This window comes from Bombus bifarius, unplaced genomic scaffold (genome assembly GCF_011952205.1).
Source record: "Bombus bifarius isolate JDL3187 unplaced genomic scaffold, Bbif_JDL3187 scf7180000008039, whole genome shotgun sequence".
NCBI lineage: Eukaryota > Metazoa > Arthropoda > Insecta > Hymenoptera > Apidae > Bombus > Bombus bifarius.
In genome coordinates this window covers 808,382-831,010 of record NW_022884409.1, presented here as the reverse complement: position 1 = coordinate 831,010, position 22,629 = coordinate 808,382, and the positions used below count along the sequence as shown (strand labels likewise).

General features: G+C 35.5%; 2 protein-coding genes across 6 annotated transcripts; one reads left to right on the top strand and one right to left on the bottom strand.

Moving 5' to 3' along the window:
- Window positions 1–1,149: 1,149 nt before the first annotated feature.
- LOC117207605 (probable maleylacetoacetate isomerase 2) lies at window positions 1,150–5,504 on the top strand. Of its 2 annotated transcripts, none has more exons than XM_033447978.1 (5): window positions 1,150–1,359; window positions 1,703–1,754; window positions 1,841–1,989; window positions 2,182–2,386; window positions 2,465–5,504. In XM_033447978.1, exons 1-5 carry the CDS (start codon window positions 1,342–1,344, stop codon window positions 2,692–2,694), a joined length of 654 nt encoding a protein of 217 aa, XP_033303869.1. In that variant the 5' UTR covers window positions 1,150–1,341; the 3' UTR covers window positions 2,695–5,504. The 2 variants fall into 2 exon arrangements, with proteins under 2 accessions (XP_033303869.1, XP_033303868.1); XM_033447977.1 differs by having other exon boundaries at window positions 1,153–1,363; window positions 1,707–1,754.
- LOC117207595 (RNA-binding protein Nova-1) lies at window positions 4,374–22,196 on the bottom strand. 4 transcript variants are annotated; one of them, XR_004487557.1, is made up of 7 exons: window positions 20,961–22,194; window positions 19,152–19,298; window positions 18,909–19,066; window positions 18,298–18,649; window positions 17,753–18,207; window positions 5,755–5,842; window positions 4,374–5,665 (listed from the first exon to the last, which is right to left on the bottom strand). XR_004487557.1 is itself a non-coding variant. In XM_033447960.1 (6 exons), exons 1-6 carry the CDS (start codon window positions 21,076–21,078, stop codon window positions 17,674–17,676), a joined length of 1,239 nt encoding a protein of 412 aa, XP_033303851.1. In that variant the 5' UTR covers window positions 21,079–22,194; the 3' UTR covers window positions 17,489–17,673. The 4 variants fall into 4 exon arrangements, 3 of the variants coding, with proteins under 3 accessions (XP_033303849.1, XP_033303850.1, XP_033303851.1); XM_033447960.1 differs by lacking the exons at window positions 4,374–5,665; window positions 5,755–5,842 and adding an exon at window positions 17,489–17,682; XM_033447958.1 differs by lacking the exons at window positions 4,374–5,665; window positions 5,755–5,842 and having other exon boundaries at window positions 16,059–18,207; window positions 20,961–22,196.
- Window positions 22,197–22,629: the final 433 nt, after the last annotated feature.

Sequence of the window (22,629 nt, the reverse complement as noted above, 5' to 3'; positions counted from 1 at the left end):
GTAATACGTACTGGCTTCTGGAGTAACAGGTAGGTCATCCTTAATCGAATAATAGAACGTAAATATAACCAAATTCCATGCAGAAAATGCATATATTGCGGCTAAAGATAATCGGATTCGCGGAATCCTATCAGTTGGTAGTTTTTGCTTTATTTTGTGTAGAAAGTACTTCCACATATTTTAGCTTCTCTAATAATCACGGTTATATATAAAAGACATGAAATTCGAAAATATAGCGAACTTAATTTAAAAAGATGGAATATAACTTTGTCGTCTAACCTCTTATTATATATAGTTTTTTTTCGAAAGTCAGTTATATACAATATAATTTTCGATATTTACATTTTACTATCATATTATTAATATCCTACTAGGTTATATAGATTATCAATATGAAGCACGAAAATGGATTGTAAACCCACAGCATAAGCAGGAATCGGGATTGTTACATATATATACTTTATTCTATACTTTAATTCTTGTAAAAATTTAATTTAACTTTTAATTACGTCAATATTTACGATATTATTAAATTTCAACTATATAACGATATGAGATGTTTCCATGTAATTTTATTACTTCCTATATTCTATATTTGAAAAATTGTTATTCAACAAAAATCACGAATATCGTTAAAATAAGTATAAAAATTAAAAACAATTACAAAAATAAGCTGTAAAAAAAGGAATTGACTAAAATCTTTTACTACATTATTATGAACAATTCTTATGCTTTTACATTGGAGTAAATTTCCATTCCTATGTCGTAATCTTTATATTCTTATTAATATACATATATGTAGTAGATAGATATATGATATGAAAACAAAATTATAATTTCTAATTGTTAAACGCGTCACTGTTTACCTTCACCTTTATTAGCGAAGATATAAAAATATAAATACGCTTTTAATTATTAATATATTTTACATTAGCTACAACGCGATTAAGCGAAACAATAATTGGAAAATCACGAACTATATGTTTGTATATACGGATTAAAATAAAATAATTTCTACTAAAATAGTTAGGATGTGAAACGATGCTTAGTATACATATAAATCTGTATGAATTTATGGATACGTCAACCTTGAAGGTTTTTCTCATCGTACAGCACTGGTTCCTATCGGAAAGTGAGATGTGATTGGTTGTGTGAACCCCAGACTGGAATGAGACAGTGGAATGGGATGTCTGGCAATCGAATAAAAGGGGAGGGAGGAGTAATTTCGCGCGTTGAACGGATACCGAATAATTTCGAAGAGATTCGCAAGTCACAGCGTCGTCTCGAGTAATCGGGCAAAGATCATTAAGTAGGCGAATCCGTCCATCAAAGCCCGACGAGATGTCCGTCATGGGAAAGGTAAGCATATTAACATTCTAATGCATTCAATCCGACATTGTTATATAGAGCTCTTGCTTTTATTATCAACCCTTTTATTTGCGATGAGATCATGTCTTCAAGCAGCGAACAAAAATCCGTACGAAATCTGCATTGTTAGAATTTAATTTTTCCTCTATTATTTGAATCATTAACAATTTCTCACCGTAAGAAAGAAATGTTCTTGATTTGAATCTGCTTTTACTCGGCCGGTCTCAGATGAACCAATATAGACCTTCATCAACGTGTCGCTTGAGATCAGTAAACATCGCAAAATGTATCGGAGTATGCATTATTTTAATTTAATTCTTTTTCTCACTTTTAGCCAGTACTCTACTCCTATTGGCGGAGTTCTTGCTCGTGGAGAGTACGAATTGGTAACTAAAAAAGCATTATTTTTTTTTTTCTTAAGATAAATAAATTTTTCTTATTTATACAAGCAATCACATGTACTTTTTAACAGCATTGAATTTAAAAGAAATCCCCTATGACATAAAGCCAGTTAGCTTGATAAAAAGTGGTGGAGAACAACATTCTAATGAATTCCGTGAGATCAATCCAATGGAGCAGGTGCCTGCACTTCATATTGACAATCACACGTTAATAGAATCTGTAAGTATTATCTGTAAGTTTATTTATTATTACATTATGTATGTCCTAACGATATTGATACTCCGAGGCAAAACAACAACATGATTCGAATTATCCTCTAACTCATGTGCTGTTACAAGTATATGAACATTCATGTGTATTTCTTTGTTATCCAATGACAATGTACTAAATATGGAAAATTTTTTATTCTAGTTAAATATCTTGCAATACCTAGAAGAAACCAGACCACATCGACCTTTAATGCCTGCAGATCCAGTAAAACGAGCAAGAGTCAGAGAAATTTGCGAGGTTATTGCTAGTGGTATACAGCCCTTGCAAAATTTAGTCGTGTTGATTTATGTTGGAGAAGAACGCAAGAAGGAATGGGCACAACACTGGATTACTAGAGGTTTAACAGGTATGTTAGGAAATAGGAAAAAAAGTATGAGTTTAGCTGTACATTGGCATAGATGTGACCAAGATTATTATGTTTCAGCTGTAGAAAAATTATTGTCATCCAGTGCAGGGAAGTACTGCGTAGGTGATGAAATCACATTAGCAGACTGTTGCTTAATACCACAGATATTTAATGCAAGGAGGTTTCTCGTTGACCTACGACCTTTCCCAACGATTTTAAGGGTAGATCGTCATTTAGAGAATCACCCAGCCTTTACCGCTGCTCATCCAAACAATCAGCCTGATTGCCCACCAGAGGCAACCAAGTAGCAAGCAAGGCAGACCACCCTCTTCCTCTTCTAATTTATTAGAAATAGGAAGGGAGTGGTCCAATATGTTGTAGTTCTGTAGTGACAAAAGGTGATGCAATTTGATTTTTAAAAAAGATATTAGCATATAATTATGTTAAAATGATAATAATATACGCCCTAGTGTTGTATATTAATTAATTTTTAATACCACATGTTGTAAATTGAAATTTACGAATACAACTATTTCTTTTTTCTTCTCGTTTTCTAGGATTAAATTCTTTTGTTTAGTAGAAGTATACACCTTTTATCACTTATGAACTACCTTTAGGTACCGAAATGGTAAACAGTGTAACGTAGAGTATCGAACTCTATGATGATTTTCAGTTGTTTGTAAAACCGAATTCCGTGATATGATATCTGTTTCGGGTGAAAAAACGCACTGTACCATTTCTGTACTTAATCAGAGGATAAGAATGTTGGCCTGTTTTTATTTTTGTTATATTTTTTCATTGGTTTCTATATACACAGAATCAAAATTAACAAAATTTGTCTTCGTACAGTACTTACGATTACTTTGTAAAACGTACTGACCTATTATAAATAGGTTCTGTTGTCTGAAATCAAAAGTTTACTTTTTATACACTTACAATAATGTAATTTTTCAGTTACTTTTAGCTTACTTAGATTAAGGAGAAGTGTTGCTATTAAATAATATTAAATATAACTTGAAATTCTTTACCGAGTATAAAGTAGCAGATTTAACATCGCAGGTACACATACTCACATACATACACATTGAATAAACAAAGAAATAAAGAGGAAACGTGTAATAAGGGAATGCAATCTGCTCAAACTCCGTAATAATATCGAGGAATGAAAAGTACAAATCAAATTCCTTTTTCTAAAGCTTTATCTTGAGTATGTTTCGTTTTGCTCCGTACTATGTCAGTCCATAAGTGAACATTTTCAAATAGTAGATATGAGGTAATTTCGATTTTATATATTTTTTTAATGTTAAAAAAATAGGAAGGTGTGCTCGATTTTAATATGTCGCACAAGCTCGTCACGTGTGTATTGTTATTAAGATAGAATCATTCTTTTCAGCGTTCCATGGGAAAGAAGTTACATTTTAAAATCATTCAAAAATGATTTTTCACTCGACTCTATCAAACTGATAGAAAACAATAATTAAATAGAAATTTCGTAGGATACTTTTACGTTTCAATATTGAGCACCCTTTGGAACTTTACACTATATTTTCTTGCGAAGAGTAATCTTTATATAGAGATACATTTTTTATTGTATCACCTATATTGTATAACTTTGACATATTTTGTAGTTTTATACACAAATGATACGTTTACTGTACAACAAAGTTCACACGAACAAAAGTCAAGACGAAACAGAATCGCGTGGCAAACTTTATCAATAACTTCGGCATTGTTCCTTATTGCCGGGTTCCTTCTTGCCATTACTTTCTACGGAAGTAAAAACTATCCTTGATTTATAAAGAAACCGTACGATGGCAAAAAGTTAGTAATTCGCAGCGTTTAAGAGAATACCGTATTATGTAAGAACGGGAGGGGATTGGGGGAACGTTTGTTTGCATGCTTCTGTCATGCAACGGTCTATCACATACATAGAGATAGTTTATAATTTATATTCTAACGTAAAGGAGGAGAAAGACGCAACATACACTTCGTATTTAGATATGTGCATTATGCAAACGTGTGATTAGATAATAACATATGTATATAATTTTTATACAACAAAAATTGGAATGTTACATGCGGAAAACAGTTTCAGCCATATTTTCGAGATGGCTGTTCATACCGTGTCGACAAATATATCGCATGTCATATATTACAAAGTTTATAGAGCACGCATAAGGAAAGGATGCAAACAAGTGGTGCCCTTCGAGCGTAATCGCACAAAAAAGATTTTTATTTCTTCGTCGATCTCTCTGTTATCGAGGCATGTATCATGGAACACTTCGATCAATGCGACGTAAGATGCTAGTGGACATTAATAAAGTGTCGCGATAGCGAGGAAGAGAGCCTAACTTTTCTTTGTAACTCTCGTGATATTTGTTACTCTTGTAATAATAAAATATCGGAGTAAGAGAAATGGATAATTTTTATGAAAAATGTTTGGAGAGAAAGAGAAAAAAGACCATCAAGCTACATTTGGCTTGAGGTAACGTAGGGGGAAAATTCGCGAAGTTAGTGTACAAATATTATTGCATTCAACGATGATGTTTTTCGTGTTCGATGCGATAGAAACGAATTCTCCATTTCTCTGGGGACTGGTACTTTTTCTTTCTAATTCGGGAGACCGATAACTATACTTTTAGCGCTTTTTCACTATTAGCTTGTTCGCGAACATGTGAGAGCCCGAAGCAGGAAAGTACGTAATAATAATGATAATTATAATAATAATTAGAATACTAACGGTAATAACGAATCAGTGAACATTTGTTTTACAAGCAAATTAACAGGAAAAAAAGGGAAATACGCAACATAGTATCACTGTATAGTCGGACAAACTAAGGGCAATAATGGTTGAACCAGATTAGGAGTTCATTTTACTGATGGTCCTAAGTAGAGTTTAGTTAGGTAGAGCAGCGTACACATTTGTAAAAGGATGCGTGAAGAAACTTTGTAGGAGCAAATGCGTGTATGTATTATAATAACGGATGCAAACGATACTTAATGAAAACTTAAGTAAGGAAAGAATCACCGGTATGATACGCATAGATATTTTGTAAGTGAAAATGAATTATGTACGTTCACTGCTTATGAGGAATAATAAATTCTGTGTCATAGTGTATGTATATTAATTTGTAGATGCGAAGCTAAAAAAACGAAAAAAAACGCTGTCAACAAACTATAAATACATTTGTGAATGTGCACTTATCATTCGAATAAAAAATACGTTTTGACTGTAGCCAGTATGGTCGATGTTTATTAACGTACTAAAATCACCGCGCTCTAAAACAAAAACAAAGAGAGAAAAGAAAAAGGAGATGAATAGAAACAAAACGAAGGAAAAAGAAAAAAAAATAGGATACACAACTTACCCGGCAACAGAAGATATTTCGCATAATCACGATCGAATCGTCCCACCGCGAATTACTCCAAACGTAATCGGTAGACGGAAATTTAAAACTGAAACAGAGTTTAGCAAAATAACTGAGCAACAGCTAGAAGCGTGAAACTAAAAGGAAAAACGTCGATCCGCTTCACAAAGGTTTCATCGATATCGCTTTGTTCTCCTTATCTTCTTTCTTTTTTTTTTTTTTTTTTTTGTTTCGAATAACACAAGCGCTCTCGTATCTCCTCTGTCTGAACTGGATTAATTTTCTTTCGTTTTCAATATCTTTATTACAAATCAATGGTGTAAAAAAATACATTCCCTTATCTATACTGACTAGTTAGAACAGCACGGGTTTTTCTGTTTTGTACGCCGAATTTTGTACGCTGACGAAATGCAAGGGCAACCGATCTCGCCGGTTCCTTTAGTGCCATATATATTCCGAATGATATGCTATTCCGAACGTGAGATACGTTTAACAAGAACAACAGCAACGACAAAGTTCGCGATAGAACCGGCACATAGCTAGAACGAGTACAATAGAACGACGATAACATTAAATATTAATCCGAGTGTAACGGTATGTCTGCGCTTCTTCGCCGTTCGATATATGCTTCGAAAATATTGTACCTACGGAATTACTCGCACGTCCCTCCGGTTTAACGCGCGGTTCCCCGTGACGAAACGCGGGAGTAAACCAGAGGCAAGACATGCACGTGAACTTGACATCGCATATACAAACGCATTTGTTTTTCCCGTTTCTCCCGTTCGTGTATGTACATATAAAAGAACTTACAGACTAGTCGCGTAAAATTGTTAATTGTACATTATCGTATTTACAGGTACGCATGCTACCACTTAATGAAGTGCGTGTTTTCATCTCTCGTGAGCTTTCTATCAAAATTTGGAAGGCTTCGTCGTAAGTTGTAAGTGGAGCGAGACCGTGTCCGGTCAGACAGGAGACGCGCGAATAAAGAAAGTACGAACGTGTCGCGATCAATCGATTGGGAACCTTCCTAATTTCGACAAAATTACAATTGCACAGAATTCATTTGGACACCGTTATCGGAAACGAAACGGTAAACAGATAAAGAGAGAGAAAGAGGAAAAGAAAAGACGTTCCATCGACGAGGAACGTTTCTTTTTTTTTTCTTTTTTTTCTTTTTTCTTCCTTTACGGTAGAAACTTCTGCGACGTATACTCGGAGAAACAGTCTTTGGTGAATGAAAGAGATAGAGAGAGAGAAAAAAAAAAAGAAAACGACAAGAGAATGCGTATGACGATCATACAGCGACACTGAATGGACAGATGGATGGATCGATGGAGTAGATGGATGGAACGTGTGTGGCCAGGTCATGAAATGAAGAACAACAGAATGCATTTAATGAGCGATTGTTTATTATGCTCTTATGGTCACTTGTCATACAGGTAACGATGCTTTCTCATGAGTGAAAATAGTTAATATATTATGTTTAATATTTATAATTATTTAACATTGAATGGAATAACTCTGATGATGAAAGAATAACAATTTATGGATGCAAATAAATGTGATTAGAGTGTAAAGTAATTATTTAGAGTAAATTCAAATGCTGTGAACTAATTATATATACATATATAAAATATATATATATGTATATATAGTATAATATATACTTCATCAATAACAATCATAGTGTGGTGCCCAAGAGGTCACGTAAACTTTTAATAACAAGCAAAAATTATCAAATAAAAACGTAATCATTTTCGCGTCGTCGATCAAAAAAACAAAGACCTATTTTTGTCTTCTTTCTCGTGTTCAGGCTTACAAGCCGTGTGATGCATGCTCGCTTGTCGTCGCGTTTATCGATCCGCACATCTCGGATTCATTTTGATTTTTCCCGATCGTTGATTGGTCGTTTCAACTTTGCCTCGAATAATCACGCTAATCGTCAGATTAAAATCATTTCCTTGGAAATCGAAAGGAATATTAACAAGAATATTGGAGAATATTAAAAAAGAATGCCGAGTGGATTCTCGTCGCGTCGATAGGGAAAACACGGAAAAACACTCCTCTCTATCGACTCGAGTTGAGAAGAGCTCGACGATTAGTCGGCGCAACTTTCGCTTGCTCGTTTAGTTTTCGAATTAACCCATTTATATCGGTGTAACAAAATCGAAAAGTGTATCGCTTCTCGTTCGGCAACGTCGAAAAAGCGGAGCGTTTTTGAAACGTTCAAATCCGAGGTGAGAATCGAAGCTAAAGGATCGTTTACTCTCGCGAAAATACAATTGAACGTAACATTATAGGAAAAAGTAACGCAACTTTTTGTGCTCGATACAATATAACAATCGTTTGTTTTGAAGGGAGTCGTAAAACACAAGGGACAAGTGTCTTGTCGTATGCTTAGTTTCCTGTCGTTCTTTTCCGAACTATCGTATGCAGAGCTACACGCGACATTCCCCTATTATTTTCTTTGCTTTCGTTCTCTTGTATACTTTCGTCTCTTTTTCTTGGAAAAAGACCGTGACAGAACAATGTTACAAATGGATCGTTTATTTGTACGATCCATTTCACGGACAATCGATGCGCATCGACACACGTATCCAAACACGTGCATATCCCTTTTCTAATATATCGCTTAGATGATTCTCAATAATTAACAGCCCTATTATAGTTTCTCTTATCTTCTTCATCTTTCTTTTTTTTTTTCTTATCCGTTCAGAGAGTTTTACTCGCCAATCGGTATGTATATAAATGTATACATATATATATATATATATATATACATATACATATACACAGGTGTATATATACATATATATAATCTTTCATCCCAAGAGAACACGCTATACTCTTTAATAATAATAATAATAATAATAGAGATTCTCTTTTTTTTTTTCTTGTGATAGTTAGATTTAACTATAGTTTCTCGCGAACTTTTGAATCTGAATCGCAATACCCTTTTTTTTTTTTCTAGCAGGCGAGTTCTCGTAATATATACATATACATATATACATACAGATATATATTAAAAAATACAATTTCGTTCGCTGCTCTTTTTATGCATCGTTTCCTCTTTTTAATATATATCCTGACGAAATGAACAAACAAGAAAAAAAAACGAAACAAAAACGTATGATCGACCGTGTAATACGTGCGTCAATTAAATCAGTCGGTGAAAGCGCGCCACGTATCGAATCGAAATGGATCTTTCTTTTCTTTCCCTTTTGATTATCATCGATCGATCGAATGCCAATTTAGCCGTATTTTCTTCTCTTCTTTTCCCCCGCTTCCTCCTCCTCCTCCCCCCCCTCCCTCCCTCATCTATCTCGTTTATTTCTCGGTGATCGCGATATATGAAACGCACGAGGCACACGGTCGTCGTGTTCTTACTATTACTTTATAGCCAAAGGAATGTAAGGTACAATACTTGTGATCGTGTTCCATCAGTGACGAACGAATCTCTACTATGGTACCTCTTTCGCAGCCAGCTGCTCTTGAAATTCGAAATATTCGTGGAAGATAATGCTATTTATTTCATCTAATGTAACCGGCATCGTAATTCGGATACGATCCTTAGAAAGGTAAAGCACAACGCGCGGCACTGCGTTTCGCGTGAAACCCTCTATTATATATTTTCATATTTTTTTTTCGTTTTGTTTAAATCTTTCTTTTGCGTGTATAGGCATGCAACATTTCGCGTTATACAAGTGTACGATGTTCGTCTGTACGTGTATGCATATATGTAACATGGGTATGTGTGTCTCTCTCTCACTCTGTGTATGTAATGTATGTATGTATGTATGTATGTATGTATATGTGTGCGTGTGTGTGTACAATGACAACAAGTCGTTAATGAACATGAATGTGCACACATGCACCATCGCGGTGCACTATTTTTTTTTTTCTTCGCGACTTAGCGATTATTAATCTACTTATATTCAACAAGGTACTTAATAGTTTTTTTTTTCTTCATCCTCATCATCATTATAATCCCCGAGCTGCTATGTGCTACTTCTACCTCAACAATAACGATTCTCATCCAAGTTCTTCGTTATTATTCTTCATTATTTTTTTTTTTTTTTAAATCTTTTTCTTTACATATGCTTACCCAAAATAATATACCGTGTATTAACAGTCTAACTCTAAGTCTCACCTCCAATAAAATAACATTACATACACTTTTGTACAACCCTCTTAATTACACGTTAACGAATCTTTCTAGTCGTTTAAATGTGCTCTCTTATTAAGTTCCCTACTGTTCGCTCTTTTTCTCTTTATCCGTTATTTAGTTATTTATATCTTTTTTCTTCTACTCTTTCTTTAAATAGTTTTATCTCTCGAATAAATTCTTCCTCGGTTCTATTCGCTCTGCGTCTAGATATTCTGAATCATATTTCTTTTTTTTTTCTTTTTCTTTTTCTCAGACATTCGGCCATCCGCGATGAGAAGATTCTTCCTCTTCTTCTTCTTTTTCTTTTTTTTTTTTTTTAGAGATTTAGTTATCGGTATGCATTGCTATTTTGAATACACTAACGAGGCTCGTCTCATTCTGTTTTCTTTTCTTTTTCTATGTACGCGGAGAGAAAGCTTCACTTTTCTTTCGTTCCTTTCGTTTTCTTCTTTTCCCTTTTTGCTTCGCTTCGCAAGTGGCGTATTTCTCAATTGTACGACGATATCGGAGATCTGCGAATTTAGCATCTGCTCGATTTACGCAGAAGAAGACACAGTGCGGGCTGAACGATCGAAATTTGTATTACGTGTCGATGGGCGCGATATTTAATACTTTATCGGTAAATACTATGCACTAGAATCGACTAACGTCAGGATATTTTATCTTTTCTTTGAACTTGTCCAATTATAATTCTCGTCTCGCTATATTCGATTATCGTCCATCTTTTATTTTTTAGACAAAAATAAAAGCCTCTTTTCGTTTAATTCCACGCGTATCCCTATAATAGATAGATCTCTCTCTTTCTCTATATATATCTTTTTTTCTTTTTATATAAAATATTTACAGCCACTTTGTTATTTTCTTTTTATCCGCTTTGTATTGTTTTCTTTATTTGTGTTGTATGCTCTTTCCTTATTCTGCTCGTTTAAGGGCATTGCAATGCAGGTGTATCGTGAAATTTTAAGTTCGGCGAATCGAAACAAGAAAAAGAAAAGAAAGAGAAGGAAAAAACAAAAAGCGAAGCTTCAACGAAAATGAAAAAATGAAAAAAAGAAAGAAAAATATCCAGTGAACCAATCGACGTTGCAAATGTTGTTCAAACGTTGTGCAACACACAGCAGTTAAAAATTTCACGTACAACAGCGTTTAAAGTGGAAACATCTGACGAAGAACAAGTTAAGACAATTCGTTTATGTCATCAATTGTTGATAAAGCTCGTTCATCTTTGTTCTCTCTACCTATAAATAATTAATTTTGCTATATTGTCGATCAATGCAATGCAATCGATTATTATTATTATTATTATTTCTTCATCCTCGCCGTTTCATTCTTTACCATTTCTTCCACATCTATTATCGTATCTCTTACTGTATTAATACTTCTTAATGTAACGTTACGTTTTACATCAATTCTTTATATTTCCCTTGACTATTGTTAATTTGTTCTATCGTTTAAACCTTTGATTATAGCGAACGATTGCGAAGAGCGGCAGTAAAAGAACCTTCCGAGAATATAACATTCTTAAAGAGTGCAAATGCAACGTTTCTTTACAAACAATGGCTCGAGCGACTCGAAAGGAAAGCGATTTGTGCTACGAAAATATCTTGTACAAAGGATTTTTTCGTCCGATAATTCTTCACTTCTGTTCTACTCGTTTCAACACCGAACGTATCGAATCCAACATCAAGCGCAGACCGACAATAGGAGAAAAGAAAGTCAGCTTTCTCTCTGATTTGACAACAACAAGAACAATTTCCAAACGAAACGCATTGCTCCTGTTCAAGAAACTGTTGCATTTTTTACAAAATTTGTAATTCCTCGTCGAATATGCATATATTATTTTATAAAATAAGAAGTTCGAACTTAGAGTTTTCAATCAATACGTATAGATCGACACAATATATACGCATATATATTGTGTATATATATATATATATATATATATATATATATATATATATATATATATATATATATATATAAGCTCTATCTCGTCATCGTGATAATCAACATTAAAATCCCTCGACAGCTGTAAAACGATTCTTTGTACACTGCAGAAACTAAATAAGCATATACAGGTGTGTTTCATAATACTTTGTAACGATTTAATATATGCGTAATGAGAAATAAACGTATTCCGACTTTATTCAAAACAGCCTGCATAATCGCAGAATATACACATCTTTAACAACACGTTCTACCGTCAAAACGTCAACAAGTGTGGCTGATGGGATATCAATATGGCACTAAAGTGATTGGGTGGAGTGTGTAAATGTCGTGCGAAAGAATTTTTTCCATTTTTGTTTCCTCTGCTATCAAATATGTACCGATCCCTCGTTCGATCTTTCGTTCCTTCCTTCTTTCCCTTTCGTTCGTATCGGAATATCGATTTACATATGTAGTTAATGATAAATCATCGTTACTCTCTTCCTTTAATCCCCCCTTTTTAATTTGTCAACCCCCCCCCTCCTCCTCCTCCTCCTCTCCTCCGCTATTTATTTCCGTTCTATACAGGTAAATGGAGTCTGTGCGAGTGGAGTGATGGATGATGGAACATGAATTACGATGTAGCCTAGCACACACAGCCAAGTAACGTGACACGCAAGCCACACCATCGTGGCGACGTGTGTCAAATTCAATTATAGTTACTGTAACAATAGTTCATATTAGAATTGAGGCGAGTCAATGCAATTCCTACAGTTTCCCTGATTACTACACTACGTCTCCACGTGCGAGAGTATAATTATACATTTTTTATCCATTTCTGTAAATATTTTTTTTTCCTTTTATCGATCGATTATTGATTAAAACGTTGAACCTGTAATGACGACTTTTACAAGAGATTTAAGACACTACCTACACATCTATACTTAGTAATCGTGTACAACTATCCACGGCGCCCAACAACCATTCTCTGGCGCCGTGGTTTACCATGTTTATTATCGTTAATCTTTTTTTTTTCGTTTTCATTACCTAGAGAATGATCGGATGAAATATATCTCAAACTGTACAAAACAAAGCGTCATATGAAATAAGATTCTCCTAAATGTGTGGCGACTGCCGGCTTAATTACTCTAACGATGTCCTCTCGTTAAACAACTCGTAGGTAACATAGACTGGCCAACCAATACTGTTCTTTCTTTTTTTTTTTCTTTTTGCCACATTGCATGGAGGTATTTTCGTATCGTTATTTCGAGCAACAATCGTCCAACACGCGAACAATAAAATTCAACGCAATAATATGCAACCGTCTAAAGGTGAACCCTATAAAGGTATCTGTAAACGTGAAACAATCCAGAAGAAACGTATACGAACGATCGTTCTTCCCCGTTGGACGTTTATCTCTATGGAATTTTCTGCATCGACCGTCAATAGTTACGATTCAATGTATCGAACGATTTTAATTTCTTTCCCTATTACGTTATACGTCTTCTAAACCGATGAACACATGCGAACCGTAGCCCCGTAACATTTACGATATTTATAAAATACTAATATTGTACAGAGAGATGTATATAAACCGCTAAAGGAAATACTAATAGTAAACTGGCTGATCGTTATAACTTGTAATATGTTTATCACTTCGTTTCTTACCGATGGTGCAAGGAGAGTGAGTTAGTTCTTTTTTTCTTTCTTATCGAACGTTCCAAGCGATAACATTGGAAAATGGATATTGCGACATGCGGCGATCCTCATAAAATTGAACATTTAACATCGACATCGTGTTTTTATCATGTAGAATAGAACTGATCCGTCTTCTCGTTTCTCCTTGCTGATGAATCGTTATTCGCCATCGAGTTATTTTTCCCTGAACAAATAAATTCTATGATTTTACACACTACATACATCAACGTATCGTGGCAATTTTCACGTACTGGCAGCTGATATAAACACCTATCTCCCTCTCACCCAATTATTTTCCCTTCTTTTCTCTCTTTCATTCATTTCAACCTCATCACAGCTATCCTTATACATAATCTGTTCTACTAAGGAATGTGTTTACTGAGAAAAACCGTAACCTAATCTAATTATCTCGTGCTACCTACAAGTTGTTTGTCATAGAGATTTACTTGAAAGAGATTTACTTACACGTTCTTATTCTTCCTATTTTTCCTTCCGTTTCTTTTCGTTAATGTGCATATTACAAGTTTGACATACGTACGGACTCTGTTCGAATCGAAAAATAATTATATTTGCTGTTTGATTTCGATTACAGGAAATGACATAAGGAACCTTTAGAAGGATTATTCTCCGACGTAACCGATAATATTAGAAACATTGTAATTTTAGCAATGGAATATTCAAATGATCAAGCATGTTTTCGTTTTTTTTAAACGTGACAACCAGAATACAATCATTCATCGTGTTTTGTTGCTTGTACGTGCTACACATAAAAAAAAAGGAAAAAAAAGTTACAGAAGAAATATTCTATGTGATAAAAGTCTATTTCACTTCACTGTAATAATATCGATGTTACTTGTAACAAGCACAAAATATATCAACATTCTTGTGACGAAAATCGAATGAAAAATTTGTTTCCTTCATCTACTTGTACAAGTTCACTGCAATACTAGATTTAGATACATTAGTACAAATAATCATGTGAGAGTCGTAAATGACAAAAGTACGAATCGATGTGTGTAAATGAAAATGGTATAAAATCTGTTTCCCTTTGAAAATCTTGGCCTGTCCAAATCAATTGGAACACACCTGCCTACCGGCAGTCAGAAAAAGTGTGAATTATAAAATAGAGATAGAGAGAAAGTGACGATAGGATAAAATTAAGAAACCGCCAATGATAGATCTAATGTGATGATACGTATAATTAGCGAAGAAAAAGTACTGCATATACGGATGCAATAGAGAAATATTATGCTGCCATTAATATTAATAGCGCAACGGCTATATTAAAATAAAGTGATTTATAAATTAAGTTAATGGTACAAGTGACGTTCGTAACATGTTCTATTAAAGTTTTTTTTTTTTCAAATAGATCTATCTACAGCAATCTAACAATAGTTTGCATCTTTATCGTATCTGTGACTTCTTTCTCAATGTATTTGGGCAACACAGTGAAGTTTAATCAATAGTTCACATACAATTTATGAATAAACATAAAATCATGTTTTACGTACGCGGACGCAAATATTTTGTCAACAATGTTTATAATATCATTTCATTACTTATATTATATCTTTTATATATTATATTTATATATGTATATATATATAGAATATATATGTGTATACATATATACATATAAATATACACATATATGTCATTTATATTTTAGATAATATGAATTCTCTTTTATTTAATAATCTAATTCGAACTTTTCATGTATATATAGATGCATCTTTTATATACATATATATATTATATATATAATATAATATATAATATATATATTTACTCTTTTTCTCTCTGTGTGTAATATATTATTACTCATGTTATGCGATATTTATGAATATACAAGTTATTTTTAAAGAGCGGTGAGCCAGCGTCTCCAGCTATGAATTGTACTCATGTACACTTATATATTTCATTTGACGCTACAGCTAACGTTTTCAGATACTTTAACTAAACCCATTATTGATTACTGCCTATCCCTTATATCACCCTTTCCTAATACCTACCCCCCCCCCAAAAAACAATGATTTGAAACGTCTGTTATTAGTAGATGCTGTATCCTCTTTCTTATCTAGCAATGAAATATAAGCTGTTTGCTCTTTTGTTCATAATATTGATAATTATTATCAACATAAACGAAGTTTCTAGCTAAAATCCATTCCCTATCTAAAGATTTGATTCAGTGTCAAAGTGCAGTTGTTAAAAATCTGTCAAAGATTTGGTTGTCTTAAATAGAATTCCACATAAAGCAGTATCATACAGAACCCAAGGATGTATGACATGACTGTCGACCATGACAGACACTTTTTATGTAAAACTGAACGTATGTATGTATGTATGCATGTATGTATGTATGTATGTATGTATGTATGTATGTATGTATGTATGTATGTATGTAGAAACCTTAATTTGCTGTATTTTCATCAGAATACATTAATCATTGCATAGAAAAGAATTGAAAGCACTAGCGAATGGAATATTTTGCTCAAAAAATATTTCACGATTAAACTATTGAAAACAGATGTATATAAATATAAATATCTTCACATGACAAAAATAATTATATTCATGCTGCTATAATATAAAGGAATGACAAAAACAAATTTCTATGTCACAGCTTTTGCTTTGCAAAGTGTCATGAAATATATCTCATTAACTCAAATTGTATTCAACTGATATACCTTGAAACTAAAAATAATTAGACAAAAGTTTTAATGTACAACGCGTGTTAACCATACCAAAATATTACATGAGAGGATCTTTTTGATTCAGTGATGAATCGAGTAATTCTTATCTTAGCATCCTAGTATAATGAATCCTCTGTTCCTAAGGTATGAGTAAGGAAGAATGAGACTTGATGTTTATATACTTCTGGGTACATTAATCTAAATACTATAAGATATAATTTGATGAAGATTTTGAGAAATAAAGACTTTGGGATTCAGAATAAAACTTGGCAATAAAGTATTATGTTATTCATTTAACTGGACCAGCCAGCATTGTAAATATATAAATATATGTTTATACATAGAATAGCTCTCCCTTTGTATGTATATTTATCCTCCAGCCAAGTTATTTCTGCTTTACATATGTAAGATCTTTGGTTTTGCCAAGGTATTACTCTGTACTCGAGAAAACTTGCTCATATAGCATGTTAATCATTCAATCGGCCTAATCATTTCATAGCTCAAGGAACAGTTCAATACAATAATTTGCAACATCATTTTATGGAAATGAATATAATTTGGTCTGCACGATACACATTAAAATACTAATTCCTCAGATCGAAGCCATTCAATTTGTGAGTTCTGTATGACCTTCTAACTAAAAATATCTTTCATATTAGTACTAAGATTATGCTCCTATACAAAAAAAAAGAAAAAAATAGATTTATTTTTATGAAACGAAACAATTACCCATGTAACATTGTCGTCTTGACCTTCCAAGAACAACTATGGCCAAATTGTGCCATTTCGTTTCTAATGTAATCATAATTTTATCATGCCTTCTTTCAATATCCTATACCATACAACTAGATATATTATGTAACTCTGATGTAGTATGTGTATTATTTGTGATAAAGTCCCGTAACATGGTGTATCACAGAACAATTGTAGTAGTTATCATTTAACATATAATATTTATATATCATAATAATCTTAAAAGATAGATAAATGTTGACGAATCATGATGAATGCATGAACAGTGATGTGAGAATGCAAGCGCTATAGTGATGTAGCGATAGATGACAACGGGTGGTAGGTGGTAGTGGACGAGTGTTTCAAGAAGGGAAGAGAGAGCTACCGCAGCATCACCTCAAGATGTGAAAAGATGAATGACGGAGCTCAATAATGGGGATGAACAAAAGTGCTGTACTTGAAATCAATGGATCATATTGGCGAGGGCATTTTGACGTGCTCGTTTTGCTTCCTCTTCACTGATCCTCTGCTCAATTAAATATTGAGCAGTGCCGATTGCATTAGGATAACCCGTGATAGTCACTATGCGGTTCCTGGTACCAGGAGCGAACATGCCCTTCTTAGAGATTTGTATGTTGGCGCCACTTAGGTGCTGAATCTCAATGAGGGCACGACCACCGGGTCCCAGAATAGCTCCCACTATAACCTCTGCAATTTCTATGTCTACTTTCTTGGTCTCCTTGTTGTTGGCGTCTACCTGTGTAGGACTCTTACTTACAAGTGATAACTGGTTAGTGCCAAGGCCAAACGAATTGTTGTTTAGATGAATAGCACTGGCAGCTGTGTTGTTTTGTCTGAATGGATCAAAAGGCTCGTATCTGTCAAGTGTATTACGTGGTGTGGGAGACGTAGATCCAAGAGCAGGAACTGTTCCAATTGGCCCAAATACGCCGCCATTGTTATTCGAACCATTTGCTGTTGTAGTGCTATCCATAGGATTTCCAAGGTATCCCATACTAGAAGGCATCCCGATTCCCATTCCGAGAAGATTATATTTAGCAAGTGTAGCGATAGCAGACAAAATTTCGCTAGCAGCAGGTTCCGAAAAACCTGCCGTTCGTAAATTTAACTTTATATGTTCCAACAATTGCGTTGTCACTGGTGCTGTACCTGCTGTAATTGCAGCTCCTAAATTCAAGTTCAAGCTTAATCCAGCACCATTCAAGAGACTCACTGTGAACAAATGTAAGTCACAATTTAGTAACTATCATACCTTAATCCTGTAACTATATTACACGTTTTTTATGTTACTAGAAATCTTACCTGTATTGATGCCAGCCGTAGAAGTATACGTGGGAGTGCTTGTAGGTGCTTGAGCATAAGGACTGCCTGTGGGATTGTAATTAGCTACAGGACCACTAACATCTGCGTAACTAACATTTGGACATGTTCCACTATGTGGATCATCTGCCACTTTTGCTAATATCATCATTAATGCATTACGGTTATTCTCTTTCTCTCCAATTACCGTTATACATCTTTCTTGCAAAGACACATCTTTTGCCTTCTGACTTATTTGAACGTACGAGCCACATTCTTCTTTTATTTGTTTGATGTAATTTCCAGCTTTACCTATTATCATGCCTGCAGTGCTGTTAGGTACCAAAATTTTTACCTAAAATATTATATTAAACATTACATGTAAATAAAGAAATGTTAGCCTTCCTTATTGCAATCAATAGATATATGACAAGAACACTTTTGGTTGTGCATTTCTAATTAATACGAAAGCAGTTAATAAGTAGGTCACCATTAACAAAAGCAACTTCAATGACGCAATATTTGTTTAATATCTGACAAATGTACATGTATAAATATTCTGGTATACTAAACATACGTAAAAAGCATATACGTATATAAACAAAGCTTTTTACCTGTTTGTCTCTCTCTGCGGTAGTTTTCCCTGATTCAAAGTCAACAGTTGTCTTTAATGTAAGATCTGGTTTCTCACGAATTTTATCCATAATAAAGTCCATAACTGCCATTATAGCTTCTAAACTACCCGTAATTAAACACACTCTTTCTGTTGTTCCTGTACATCGCATAAAATTATATGCAAAGACTGTCATGCCACCTTGTACTAACAAATACAGCATAAGGGAATATTTTCAGTCTACCTGGGTAGAAATCGTGGGATTTAGACATTTTGACCCTGGCTCCTGTATCTTTTTGTAACTGGGCAATTGTATCCCCTCCTTTTCCAATGATTGCTCCAGCAGCCACACCAGGGACCAATACTTTGAGGTGATATGTTCCATCACCCCCTATAAAATAAAAAAAAAAAAGAAATTATTACATTAATCGAACGACAGATGGTATAAAGACACATAAATTATAAATTAGTACATAACAGAGTACAAAAGGTGAAAAGTTACAATTTTTAAAACATTGAATTCAGTAAGAAATGATATTTATTACACTAGCATAAACAGTTAGAGAAAAATACAAATTTAACACAGTCTTTACAAAACATATACACATTGAAAGCACTTCAAATTTTTTTACGGAAATCACAGTAATTTCTAATTCATTAAAAGATAAATTGAATGAAAGTGAAACATCAATATTGAACTTGAAAGCTAAAGGTAGCTCTCGTGCGACTTTGGAACGTTTTTCACCAAACTAACACGTTATTCTGTGATTGGCGTTCAAACTTGTGACTTTTGATTGGTTCTTAAATCGGTGGAACGCGAAATCATGCGTACTCACGGGCACGCGAGCGCAGGGAGACCAATATCAACGAGCACGCAGCACGAGTCACGAAAAAGTGTCGGGTAATCGGTGGACGAAGGATAGGGAAGTGCAATGCGGAAAGACACAAAGTTTTGATGCGTTGAAGGCAAACAGCTGTTTGACAGATGGAAGCCCTGTGCGCTCACTCGGTTCGCATCGACCTTGACCCGCAACCTCGGCAGCGGAACGGTGTGCCTGACAACTCACCGATACGCCACATCCTAGTAACTGCCACTTAACGGGTAGCAGGCGCGTTCCTTAGTACGCCGCTTTCGCGACAACGGCGGCACTGCACTACGAGAATACGCCAGAGAAAAGGTACACAATATGCGTACGGATGGAACAAGGTGTAGGTCCCTTCCAGCGAGTCTTGCCGCGAACTTAGCAGTTGCACGTCCGATGAAACGGGCGCGACAGGGACGAAGTTGCAGAGTCACGGACCGTGATCGACAGCCACCGCAGCAGCGATTCTCCATTAACGACGTTCACAGGCACAACCGCCCACGCAGGAACAATGACGACGATGACGGCCACGATGACAGCAGAGACAGCCACAACGACAACGTCGACGACGACAAAAACGATAAGGAAGACGAACAGGAAAATAAGGACAATGTTGACGATTACGGTGATTGGGGGAAGGGTGGAGGGGAGAGGCGACAACGAAGACGAAAACGACAATGACAATGGTGACGTTGACGATAATAAAATGACCGTCAACGCGTAAAAACACCGTTACAGGTGTTGCGTGAATTGGCGCTAACGATACGAGGCAAGGAAATAGCGAAGAAATAGGGAAAATAGGGGAGATGAGAGACGGAAAAAGAGAAGGAGACGTGGCACGAGAGGATGCGCGAACCGCTGTGCGGTGCACCGTGTTCGCGTTCTCGCCTCCGTGTACACGTTCGCCAGGCTTCGAAGTGGGAAACGAAAGGGAACGGTCGTAGCGAGCGATCGCTATGTCAACAGCAGCACCAGCGACAAGATTGTCAAAGGCGTGCGAGAGAGTAAAGAGCATCGCAGGCAAGAGAGAGAACAGTGAAAAAAGAGAGAGCGAGAGAAAGAGAGAGAAGGAGAGAGAAAATCATTGTGAGTGTACTTTATCGTATGTATAGGAAGATTGGTGAAGGTGCGTAGGGAAGCTTAGACCGCGACAGTCGATAAAAATGATTGACAACGCGCAATTAAAATACCTGATCCGTAATGAGACCTCTTCGTCGCGCCATTTTCCGCGTCACAATCAAGCGGCCGCTTCCTGGAGTCTGCAATCTCCGGGGAGGGACACGTCTCCATTCCTGAGTCGGCAGCCATCTTGTCTTTTCGGTCGGGCACGCCAAGAGAAACGAGGAGAGAGAGGTAGAGTAAGAGAGAGACGTACTTTGACACAGAGACGATAGTCGCGACCGGTGGCAAGTGTCGTTCAAAGCAAGCGATGGGAGACGCACCACACACGGACCGGACGAACGAATGAACGTACGCACGACCACGATAGGTTTAAGCGGAAGGGAGATGACGGACATATAGACACACGTATAGACGAACGAACAAACGACGAAAGCCCTCGCGGGGTACCGCGTCTCACTGGCGACTGCTCGCGGCTGCCTTGCCAACCAGCTGGTTGATACTCGATGGTGTGTGCCTCGGCCCTCGCGTTCCTCTCTCGCTCGTTCTGTCTCCCTCGCTCTTATACCACTTCGGATCACCAGTTAGACTCTCTTCTTCTAACTAGCCCTCGCGGGCTCCGTTCTGCAGGAACGTACTGTTCAACGTACACCAGGGGCGTCTTATTTCGGGCCCTTATGCATTCATGCATATACTCTTCCATCTTTTAACCAAAAATTCCATCGTTACGACAAACACACATTTATACGCTCGTCTCTCACTTTATACTTCTTAATAATTTCAAAGTGTAGTCTCGTTGATTTAACTTCGCTTCTTCTGTTGATAATAACAATGTAACATTATATTACATAATTTATTGCATTTCTTTCCCACCTTTATAAACTCATCTGACCGATTTAATATTTCGTCACAAGCGAGTTAATGATTTCTAATACGTATCACGACCGATCTACCGTGAATCAGAGTTAGCTGAACGAATAGCTATCGATTGATTTTACTGCTAACCATCATACAGTTACAGTTGCGACTTACCGTGGCATGTTGCATTTATCGTATGTATCTATAAGTAATGCAAGGATGTCGTAAACGGTACTAATTTGAATTTCATGTATTTAATCCGCTATTTTAAATGATATTGTTCCTATTAAGAGAAAACCGTCTATATCATAAAAATATTTTTCCTGTCAAGGACGTTAATCTTGTTGGTGCGCACTGCAGTATGACATCATAGTTCATGTGCAAGTGAATAAGATGCATTTGATTTCCTAGCGATGATTTCAAAACTACGATCATAGTCGCTTATCACGATCATGCATGATGTTTAGATCAATTTTTATCAACGAATATAGATGCTACTACGGTATCGCATGATGATTCGGTTTATTATTTAAATATGGATTAATTATTGAGAATATTTATGAATTTTGACGACGAATTGAAGTCGATGTATACCGTCGCATACCTTTGAAACTAACTTTCTGTTTGTCGAAACAGTCATTGACTTTAAGATATGGAAATAATGGGATCCGTTACATCTAGTCAGTCGAAAGGGAAACAGCCATTTTTCTTTGAAAGTGAAATCATAGGATATATCACGTATACGTGTACGTAATGTACGTGCATCTGTTGGTTAATAATATTCTTATCCGTTAATATAGTTAGAGTCTGAAAAAAGATGTACTTTTCAGAGTCTTATCTAAGAAAACAACGAAGATAGTGTGCCCTATGGGCTTGTAATGA